General features: G+C 41.8%; 5 protein-coding genes across 5 annotated transcripts; 3 read left to right on the top strand and 2 right to left on the bottom strand.

Moving 5' to 3' along the window:
• Window positions 1–144: 144 nt before the first annotated feature.
• Window positions 145–1,607, top strand: EAF02_008263 (uncharacterized protein). The gene is made up of 2 exons (XM_038904311.1): window positions 145–968; window positions 1,018–1,607. Exons 1-2 carry the CDS (start codon window positions 835–837, stop codon window positions 1,412–1,414), a joined length of 531 nt encoding a protein of 176 aa, XP_038756033.1. The 5' UTR covers window positions 145–834; the 3' UTR covers window positions 1,415–1,607.
• EAF02_008264 (uncharacterized protein) lies at window positions 1,608–4,408 on the bottom strand. Its single transcript, XM_038904312.1, has 2 exons — window positions 4,334–4,408; window positions 1,608–4,278 (listed from the first exon to the last, which is right to left on the bottom strand). The coding sequence occupies exons 1-2, from the start codon at window positions 4,359–4,361 to the stop codon at window positions 1,769–1,771; spliced, it is 2,538 nt and encodes an 845-aa protein (XP_038756034.1). The 5' UTR covers window positions 4,362–4,408; the 3' UTR covers window positions 1,608–1,768.
• A 268-nt stretch (window positions 4,409–4,676) lies between these two features.
• On the top strand, window positions 4,677–5,207 carry EAF02_008265 (uncharacterized protein; the record flags this gene model as incomplete). Its single annotated transcript, XM_038904313.1, has 4 exons — window positions 4,677–4,681; window positions 4,732–4,775; window positions 4,826–4,899; window positions 4,959–5,207. The coding sequence occupies 4 exons, from the start codon at window positions 4,677–4,679 to the stop codon at window positions 5,205–5,207; spliced, it is 372 nt and encodes a 123-aa protein (XP_038756035.1).
• A 252-nt stretch (window positions 5,208–5,459) lies between these two features.
• Window positions 5,460–6,472, bottom strand: EAF02_008266 (uncharacterized protein; the record flags this gene model as incomplete). The annotated part of the gene is made up of 5 exons (XM_038904314.1): window positions 5,460–5,784; window positions 5,834–6,221; window positions 6,276–6,328; window positions 6,381–6,387; window positions 6,442–6,472. 5 exons carry the CDS (start codon window positions 6,470–6,472, stop codon window positions 5,460–5,462), a joined length of 804 nt encoding a protein of 267 aa, XP_038756036.1.
• A 559-nt stretch (window positions 6,473–7,031) lies between these two features.
• EAF02_008267 (uncharacterized protein) lies at window positions 7,032–8,750 on the top strand (the record flags this gene model as incomplete). The annotated part of the gene is made up of 2 exons (XM_038904315.1): window positions 7,032–8,657; window positions 8,718–8,750. 2 exons carry the CDS (start codon window positions 7,032–7,034, stop codon window positions 8,748–8,750), a joined length of 1,659 nt encoding a protein of 552 aa, XP_038756037.1.
• Window positions 8,751–10,002: the final 1,252 nt, after the last annotated feature.

The following is a 10,002-nucleotide window of genomic DNA, read 5'->3' on the forward strand; positions in this document are numbered from 1 at the left end:
ATTGAAAATGAATTTGAGACACCGCTTTTGGTCGCGACTTCCGTTTGTGTACCGTCACGTGCAACATCTAACGATTACTCATCCGTCTGCCCGACCTCCATCCGACGTGCTCGCCTCAATTCACACGATGAAGCCTCTTCTCCAGAGAACTCTACTTTGTAGATTGTAAGATCCTACATGATACCGCGCGCAAGTGCCGCGCATAGAGGTGGTACGACGTTTGGACGAGAATATTTAGTCTCAACATGACATTTCATGATTTTCTTTACCACTTTTCTGGACTGCAGATCTTCCTCTAGCCCCATCGAGGAAACAGAACTTCCCCAAAGTCTTCAAGCAGAAACCTTCTGATTCCAACACAAGCTTATACAAGCCTACTTGTTGCGCGGCACTAAGTTCTAGTTCGCATTGAAGGTGTCTTTACAATGTGATACAGGGCCTTTTGTGGTACCAGATGGGAGCTCGTATTTTGACTCTATCCTAAAAATCATGCTTTGTCGCTTTTGATAGAACTCTATTCTAAATTGGTCTGGCCCGGATTCTATGATCGTCATCCCGCCTCGCCCGCATCATTCTGACTCCACCCCCAGATGTATTCTAGCTTCCCTTTCTTTGGGAAGATCTCGGCATTTGGATTAGGCGGAAAATGGTCTTGGAATTCTACGATTCGAACGGTGCTATGGCGGTTCTTCAATCCTCTTGAGTATATATACTTTGTAATCCTGTCTCCTGCAAGAACGGTTTCCGTTTTCACACACCACCTCGAAGTTCCTAGATACACAAATTCCAGTTCCTCGTCTCTTATATATACTATTCATAATACAAATAATCAAAATGCCTACCGTCCACGCTAAAACCGATCCAGCTATCCTCTCCCAATTCGAAAAAGACATCAAAGACGTCCATCTAGTTTACGACTACGCAGCTCAAGACGCGAACGGAAATCCCGAAAAATGGAAATATGAAATGTAACCCCCCTATGTCCATCCTGTCACCAGACTCCACTGACACCCCCAGGTACTTCGCCCACCCTACCCTAATAATCTACGCCATCCACGGGGGGCCCATGGCCGGTCGCGTCAACTACCAACGCTGTTCCTTCCAGTGCATCCGTCCCGGTGCTCTCTGGCAATGCAACTGGCTTGAAGAAACCGGAACAATCTGTTCTCTCGTCTACGATATCCCGAATAAGAAAATCAGTACCTTACTTGCGTTTTCGCAAGGACATTGGGAAAATGCAAAGGAAGCACATGGAGATAAGCGAAACTCGGAGGATTTCGAACGGTGGAGAAAACTGGGAAAGATTGGAGGACCAACGGATAGATATATGTTGAATGAGCAGGCGGATATTCTGGAGGTCTTTAAGGGGAAGGGGGATTTGGAGTGGGTGGAGGAAGATGTGGAGACTATGTGAAGAGTTGAGCTGGTGCATATCTTCACTTTGATGGGTATGAAAGTCAGAAACTAGTGTTGGTGTCTTGTTCGTTGAAATTATTTCAACGGCGATTTTGTGTGTGATTATAAACACTGTGAATACCTAGTATAGTCGGGACCACGATTTACATAGATAACGTCCAAAATTTGTAAGAACATCAGTGTAGAAAACCCAGCAAAATATTTCAGATTATATCATTATTGGTTTATGTATAAGATTATTTTGTACATGGAAATGACCCGTAATCGTTCCTTCCCATCAGACCAACGCCCCATCACCGTTTGTCCTCATATCAATTTGACCAACCATTTTGCGCCCATAAGAAATAAACCTCTAATCTGCAAGTTTTCTCTTTTGTCGCTCTCTCTCCATTTTCTTGAAGAAGGCAGAACTCTCTCCTTTGTTCTTCTTCAGATCCTTATTTCTACTCCTATTTTGCTCAACATAGGCCATGTCCTGCCCACCAGCCAAATCTGCGAGTTTGCCTGCAGTTCTTCTAACATTCGACTTCTTTTTCGGTCTGGGTTTGCCGTCGTTTCGATGGAACAGATCGTCTCTGAGATCTTCCTGGAACTTCTCCTCGTCCATGTTGTGAAGCATGACGTTTTGTAGAAGCTCTCTTCGGTCCTGGGGCGTGTTGAATGCAAGACCAGGGAGATCTTCAATACCCTGGAGATGAGTAATGGCTTTGAATGCATAACCTTGGTCGACAAGGAATGCTTGACGTTTTGAAGAATAATACATCTCTTTAGTATCTTTGGAAACTAAAGAATAGAAGAATGCATTGAAACCTTCATCGTTTCTACGTTTTGCTCTAAGAATTCTGCCCAATCTTTGTGCTTCCTGTCGACGGGAACCAAAATGAGACGAGATTTGGATAAGACATGTTGCTTCAGGTAAATCGAGAGAAGTGTCACCAATCTTCGAAAGAAATAGTGTATTGATATTGGGATTGTGTTGGAAGTTCTCCAGAATTCGAAGACGTTCGGTTTGAACCGTACCACCATAGATGAAAACTTTCCCTAACTTTTGAGCGTAGACGTGCAAGGCGTAAACATTGTCAGAAAACACAATAATCTTATCGCCACGCTTCTCATGATAGTCTATCAAGAACTGACACGCCTGGAACTTCCGGGGATTCATTGTAGATATCAAGCCCTGCTTGCGACTAGGTGCTTTCAGATACTCCGAGTGAAACTCAGTAGTCATTGGGCACCAGACTTCGGCACATTGAACTCTAGCAATGTGACCTTGAGCTGCAAGTTCCATCCAGTTGGCTTCATACAATTTGGGACCGATCAAGAAGTTCAAATCTTCAATTTTATCATCCTCACGGAGTAAAGTAGCCGTCAAACCTAGTTTCGAATGGGTTTTGATTGATGATGTGACTTTTCTGAAAATTTGAGCAGGGACAACGTGGACCTCATCTAGAAGCATCAGGCCCCATTCTCTGCTCGTCAAGAAATCCATCATCTTTTGGGCGTCGAAAGCTCGCGCACGTGTCTGCGTGACCATAGAATAAGTTGTGACAATGATACCGGTACTCCTTGTGAATTTCTCTTTGTGGTCCGAAGTAAATACCGCAATATCAGCTGGATTGATGTTGGACCATTTCAAGAATTCCTGTCGCCATTGAACAACTGACATAGAACTTGTGCAGAGGACAATGACACCCTTCTTGATTGTGCAAGCCGCGGTGATGCCAACTAAGGTTTTTCCAGCTCCACAAGGCAACACAATAATACCACTCTTAGCTCGACCGTTACCAAACATTTTACTCAAGCTTTTCTCCTGGTAATGTCGAATTTGGGCACTAGGCCTCAAATCAATCTCGAGATTTGGATTGACTTCGTCGTTGCGGAAATCGTATTCTTCGAGTACCGGCAGTGCGAGGTCTAGGCATCGTTTTTGTACCGCTTCTACGCAGTTATCAGCGATCTCAAACGAATGAACAGCCTCTTCTTCGTCATCATCATCGTCCTCTTCATTAAGCTTTGCATAAATATCATCCTGCGTAGGTTCTTGTCCTGCTTGCTGTCTATCTGTTACACTCTGGCGTCTATCTCCAGTTTGCTGAACTCCAGCTGCATTCTTCGTTCCTGGGATAACCAAGGCACCCATACTAGGTGCTATAGTTGTAGTTGTGGACCCTTGAACCCTGAGCGGACCAATTATAGGATCCGACAGAAGACGTTGTAGCAAGTCAGGATCTGAAGTTTCGACATAATGTTTTGTATTTTTAAGGACCAGCTTGACTTTGCCATAACTCTGAGAACAATTGATGATGAACTTTTTAACATTCTCAGGTATAGGTATCTTTGAAAGGCGGTCAAGAACATTGACAATATCCTTTGGATCCAAGCCAACTGATACAGCGGCATATAAACTATGAGGTGTTAAAGCATATTCGTGTAAAAAGCTAGGTCTCGACTTTGGCTCTGCTATTGTGGTCAGGAAATCTTGAGCATGCGCTGCCAGTGGAGAGAAACTTTCTAGGATAATGCGCGCCTTCTCAGGATCTATCCATAAAGGACGATTTGCGTGATCGGGCTTTAGTGATAGGTATGAAAAATCGTTATTGCCAAAGTGGTGACTAGCAGAGTCCCTAACTAATTTGGAATCCGATCTTGGCCGGTAACTCTCTGCTGAGAATTTATTTATAGTCTTTGCAATACTGGCCTTCTCTTCCTCTGTAGCTTCTAGACCTTGACGTTCAAGTTCATCTACGGTACCATCTTGATAGTCATCATCACTATCACCACTGCTCATATTACTACGAGGGGTTGCAGGTCCTGGTGTAGAGACAGCAGAGTCTTTGTTCGATTTGGTAGAGCCTCTCACACCTGGGAGTTGTTAGTCATTACAGATTCATATTAAAGCAAGTATACAGCCTCATACTTGATGTGGCTTTCCTTTTTGGAGGCATCTCGAAGTTCCTTCAAATAATTATATCTTGTGGGTTGTTTGATTTATTTGGAGGAACTCGAGAAACAATGATCTAGGTTTCCCTTTTATAATGTCGGTGGGAGAACTAAGAGGCGTAAGGCTGAGTTACTGATTAATAAGCTTGGCACGCTAAAATTATTTGGTTCAGCCTGGGATTCACTGTTTTGGAACCATTTTTCTGGATCGCATGTGAAGCCGTAATTGGAGCTGGCCGATAGATATCAACGACGTCCTCCAGCAGAAGATCGTTGACCAAACAATACACTCAAACACGTCAAATCACCATACTCATATCATGTGGTAAGATATGGTTATTCTCAGCATCATTCAGCAATCTAACAAAAATCTAGTAAACATATTCTCAACGCGCAAGTTTCCATTCGGTCGCCATGCTGTAGGAACAACCTTCTAAGATAGTTTTCCCATACTAAACTCCAACCAAAGGTCGAAAATGGTTTGACTGTGCCGAATGTCACCAGGAAACTGAATCACATCCTCTCAAGAAAACCACAGAAATGGTATTACTTGCCCGTACACCCCGCTTTCCTCGACCCGTCATACTAACTGCAGTGTAAAGACTTTCGCATGCAAAAAATGCAGAAAGGCATTCAGAAAGGATTTTGCCGATGAGACAGATGACGGAGACGAATACTGCCCGCACTGCGATAATCATTATGTTATCGATGCGATCGAGCCAAAACCAATGCTGAAATTCGAAGGCGAGGATGTCAGGAAGGATAGTAGAATGATTAAGGATGATCGACTGCAAGGGAAGGAACAGAGAACGATCTTTGATGTGGAGGAGGCTCCAAACAAGTTGGGATAATACGACACGTCATGAACATGGAAAGTAAAAAGGGGTCTGAATTTAGCGGCATAAGCATGGGAACTTGGGACGTAGAGCGAATGATTAATAAGAAGCTGATAAGCATATATCACGGAAGTGATACTGTTATGGCACATGGTACCCAATATGAACTTGAGATGCATCAGAAGCATCAAAGCTGTGTCATTTCGTCGCTCATTGCTATATTACAGAGGCTCTATGAAGTGCAGAAAGTCATAAATATCAATCCACTTATTGGGCAGCAGCATCATCAGGTCCTCTCGCCAAGATTGAAGTGGTGCCTCCCGATCGACCACCCTTCTTCTTAGCAGCTTCCTCGGATTTCTCTTGCTCGATATCCTTCACATATTTCTCAATATCCTCCACTGGCAACATCTCAATGAGCTTGCCTGGTGCCATGATAGCAATCTCAATATTCTTCGCTCCAGTTTGGACAACTTCCAGTAAAGACTTGATTGTCAATTTGATGGTAGCTTCCCTATCCATATCATCCTTGTGGTTTCTCTCTAGGAATTCTCGTACAGTCTTGCTTGATCTACCGATAGCATTGGCTTTCCTAGAAGCTTGTTAAAATATGTAAAATCCATAGAGCAAAATCAACATACCATGCGGAGTAGATTCCAGATGGCTCTGTTTGGTATAATCTTGGAGTCTGATCATTGGGGTCGAATCCAACAATCAAAGTACTAATACCAAACGGTCTAACACCACCACTTTGTGTATATCTTTGTTGCACACCAGCCACATACTTCGTGATGTACTCTATTGTAACTGGATCCTCCACTGTAAGACGATGCGATTGTGCTTCTAATCTTGCCTTGTCGACCAAGATTCTTGCATCGGCATTGAGACCTGCAAAAGCTAGGCAAACGTGGGTATCGACGAGACCAATTTTTGATGGCGTAATACGGGTATCTTGTAACTTCATTGCGGAACGCTTCTCACATCCTAGAACGACAATATCCTTGCCCTTTACTCCAACGGCGCATGTTCCTAGATTGAAGTATAAGCTGTTGTCCACTGATTGCTTATAGCTATTTCAAGTACCTCTCTTGACGGCTTCGAGAGCATATTCGACTTGGAAGACATGACCATCCGGACTATGACAGCTGTTAGGTTGATTTTTAAATACTAATCGAGTCGTAAACTAACCTGAAAACTATTATATGTTAGCTACCTTTATTAATCTATCTACCCAAAGGAAATAGCTTACCAGACAACGCTCTATCATATCCTGAAGCCATAATTTATGATGACCTGAACCGTAAAGTGAAATTAAATGGAGTTATTGGGTATTTTGAAAAGGATCGAAGCTTAATGGGAAATGCGGGAAATATTGATGAAGCTTGATGTTTGAACTGCAGGCAGCTCAGCATACGAAGCTACGCGACAGGAAGGTCCAACGGACATGAGCCTGGCTCTACAATCCTCAGGCATTAACTCAACAAGGCTGTAAATATGCGGGATGTCCGCCAAGGTAGCGCACGAGCCATATCAGTGCAAGGCAAAATCACAGCCTTTCGAAATTTGGTCAAAACGCCCCGAGCCATTGCGAATCGGATTCTTTTCCAAAATTCCCAAGACAATTTTTTCCAATATCCTGACACTTTCAAGATTCTAAATTTGTCAGAAAAAATATACTTTTCTTGAAAGCCCCAAAGTTGAAGGTTCACTCAGACGTGCAACAAAACTTTTGGAAGAGATAGACTAATAAGCCTGGATAAAGCTCGCCATTGTGACCCCACTCTTAATTTCTTCCCCTCAAGAATTTGGGAAGCCTTCTTCAATTTGGACATCACAAACATGGCAGTTCGATCACATATTGCTCTCGCAGCCCGCAGAGCTAGGGTATCGCCGGCGTCATCCTCATGCTCGAAAATAAGACCATTACGACCATTGACTCAAACTCGATGGCAAAGTACCGCTAGTACGGAAGACACTGAAGGAATAGCCAAAGGAACAACTGGCACATCGAAGACCATAAAATTCACATCCGAAACATACCCTGATATAAAGCGAGACTCGAGGTTTGCACAAATTACTGAGGAGAATGTGAAATTTTTCAAGGATTTACTGGGGAAGGAATCTGCGATTATTGATGGAGTTACAAAAGATGCAACAGATGATCTTGAACCTTTCAATGGAGATTGGATGCGCAAGTATAGAGGACATACAAGTTTAGTTTTGAAGCCTGGATCCACCGAGGAAGTGAGCAAGATTTTGAAATACTGCAATGATAATATGTTAGCAGTTGTGCCACAGGGTGGAAACACTGGACTTGTCGGTGGTTCCGTTCCTGTATTCGATGAAATTGTTATCAACATGAGTCGAATGAACCAAATTCGATCGTTTGATGAGGTTTCAGGTACCCTTGTTGTGGATGCTGGTGTTGTTTTGGAAGTTGCGGACAATTATTTGGCAGAGCGCAAACATATCTTCCCATTGGATCTAGGCGCAAAAGGATCATGTCATATTGGAGGTAATGTAGCAACAAATGCTGGAGGTTTGAGGTTGTTGCGATATGGAAGTTTACACGGAAATGTTCTCGGAATCGAGGCAGTTCTACCAGATGGAACAATTGTGGATGATCTCTCTAAATTGCGAAAAAACAATACTGGTTATGACTTGAAACAATTGTTCATCGGTGGTGAAGGTACGATCGGTATAATCACTGGAATCTCAATCATTTGTCCTCAGCGATCAAACGCCATCAATGTCGCATTCTTCGGCCTCGAATCTTTCGAAAAGGTCCAAGAAGCTTTCAAAGAGGCAAAAGGTCAACTTTCTGAAATTCTCTCTGCTTTCGAACTTATGGACAGTCATAGCCAAGATTTAGTTCAAAGAGTAACAAAAAATAAGAGACCATTGGAGGGTGAGTATCCTTTCTACTGTCTCATCGAAACCAGCGGTTCCAATTCCGAACATGACCAAGAGAAATTGAACAATTTCCTTGAACATGTCATGGAGAAAGAGATCGTCTCAGATGGTACTTTAGCCGAGAATGCAACACAAATCAAGGATCTCTGGAGCTGGAGAGAAGGTATTCCCGAAAGTCTCGGTCACTGGGGTGGTGTCTACAAATACGATCTTTCCATTCCTTTGAAAGAACTCTATCAACTCGTCGAAGATGTACGAGAAAAAATCACTGAAGCTGGTCTCATCGGCGATACTGAAGATCACCCTGTCGTAGGCGTAGTAGGTTATGGTCACATGGGAGATTCGAATTTGCATCTCAATGTAGCTACTCGAAGCTATGATAAAAGAGTTGAGAAAGTATTAGAGCCATTTGTGTATGAATGGATTGCCAAGAGGAATGGAAGTATCAGTGCCGAGCATGGGCTAGGCTTGGCGAAGAAGAATTATATTGGATATAGTAGGAGTGAGACGATGATTGGGTTGATGAAGGGGATTAAGAACCTCTATGATCCTGTAAGTTTTATGACTAGGTTTATACGATTAGATTTGTGGACATGTACTGACTTTGCATAGAATGGAATCATGAATCCATATAAATACATCTGAGTGGATATGAGGAAGCTTGCGGTTGTAGTTTAGGATGACATCACATATCTATATGGGAGAGTTGGACGTTATATTTGTTAAGCGAGCAAGAGAAAACTCAAGTGAATGAAGGATTGTATATACTCATATTATATACCCAAACTCTCGAAGTATATAACACTTATCATCTAAGCAACAGCGAAACGTGTTACGCACAACTAACACCTCCAACTTATTATCCTGTAACTTCCGTTTATTTATTTATTTATATCTCGCTCTAATCCCATCTCCACAAGGCGATGTCTTCCCACAAGTTACAATAAACTGAGTCCTCAATCTATCAAACCGCATTCAAAACATCAGGCCTGCACTAGTCATATCGTCCGAAAGCCTCATACAGCTCTTCATCTCGAAAAAATTTCTGCCATTGATTCTTGCATATCATCGTGAAATCTCAATTATGGATGTAACTTTCTCAACTGTTGTGATAACCCTAAACAGTGTAAAAGAGACGTGACAGCGTGGTACTAGTCCATGTCTTCATTATCTGAGCAATTTTCTACCCCGCTGCAAAGTTGCATGGAACATTGGCTCTTATCAAAGCCCGCACTGAACCCTGCATGAACAACGCACGCCATTTTCTCCACCTGCCTTTCCGAGCGACGGAGCCGAGGAATAACCGATTTCCCTACTACGTGCACGTCCCTGCTATATGCACGATCTCGATCACCCATTTTGAATAACTTTAAAAATTAATAACAATTCCAATTTATAAGATAAAGAGCTAGCAATTTAATTGATAAATGATAAGATATAATATTATCTAAAAACATAATAAAATCTTTAGATTTTGAATTTCGATAGAACTTGTAGTGCTCGCCTTTTATTAGATTGCAATATAACCTTTTTTTTTTCTTTTTTGAATTATTAGTTTTTACAGTATTAAAGAGCTTTATAATCTTTATCGATATTAAATCTATAGTAGAAGAAACTTTAGAAAACTTTTTATCTTTTTTGATTGGAGATTTTATTAATTTTAAAATCTTTTTAATCTCCTTTTTTATATTATATGCAATCTGACGATCAATCTCCTTTTGCAATATCCTTTCTTTTGTCTCAATCTCCTTTTGTTCCTTTTCAGTTTTCTTTTCAGCTTTTATTTGAAGTTTAGCTTTTTTCTCTTACTTCTCTTTAAGTACTTTATTTTCTTAATATGCTCTAGTTTTAATAATAACAGAAGGTGATTATAAAAATGTATTATTTCTTTTCTTTT

Source organism: Botrytis sinoallii, assembly GCF_014898435.1.
Source record: "Botrytis sinoallii strain Bc 23 chromosome Unknown BSIN_015, whole genome shotgun sequence".
Taxonomy (NCBI): Eukaryota; Fungi; Ascomycota; class Leotiomycetes; order Helotiales; family Sclerotiniaceae; genus Botrytis; species Botrytis sinoallii.

Coding starts and splice junctions, on each gene's coding strand:
- EAF02_008263 (XM_038904311.1), top strand. CDS start 835: ATGCCTACCGTCCACGCTAAAACCGATCCAGCTATCCTCTCCCAATTC. Junction 969..1,017: donor GAAAAATGGAAATATGAAAT/GTAACCCCCCTA, acceptor TGACACCCCCAG/GTACTTCGCCCACCCTACCC.
- EAF02_008264 (XM_038904312.1), bottom strand. CDS start 4,361: ATGCCTCCAAAAAGGAAAGCCACATCAA. Junction 4,279..4,333: donor AAAAAGGAAAGCCACATCAA/GTATGAGGCTGT, acceptor AACAACTCCCAG/GTGTGAGAGGCTCTACCAAA.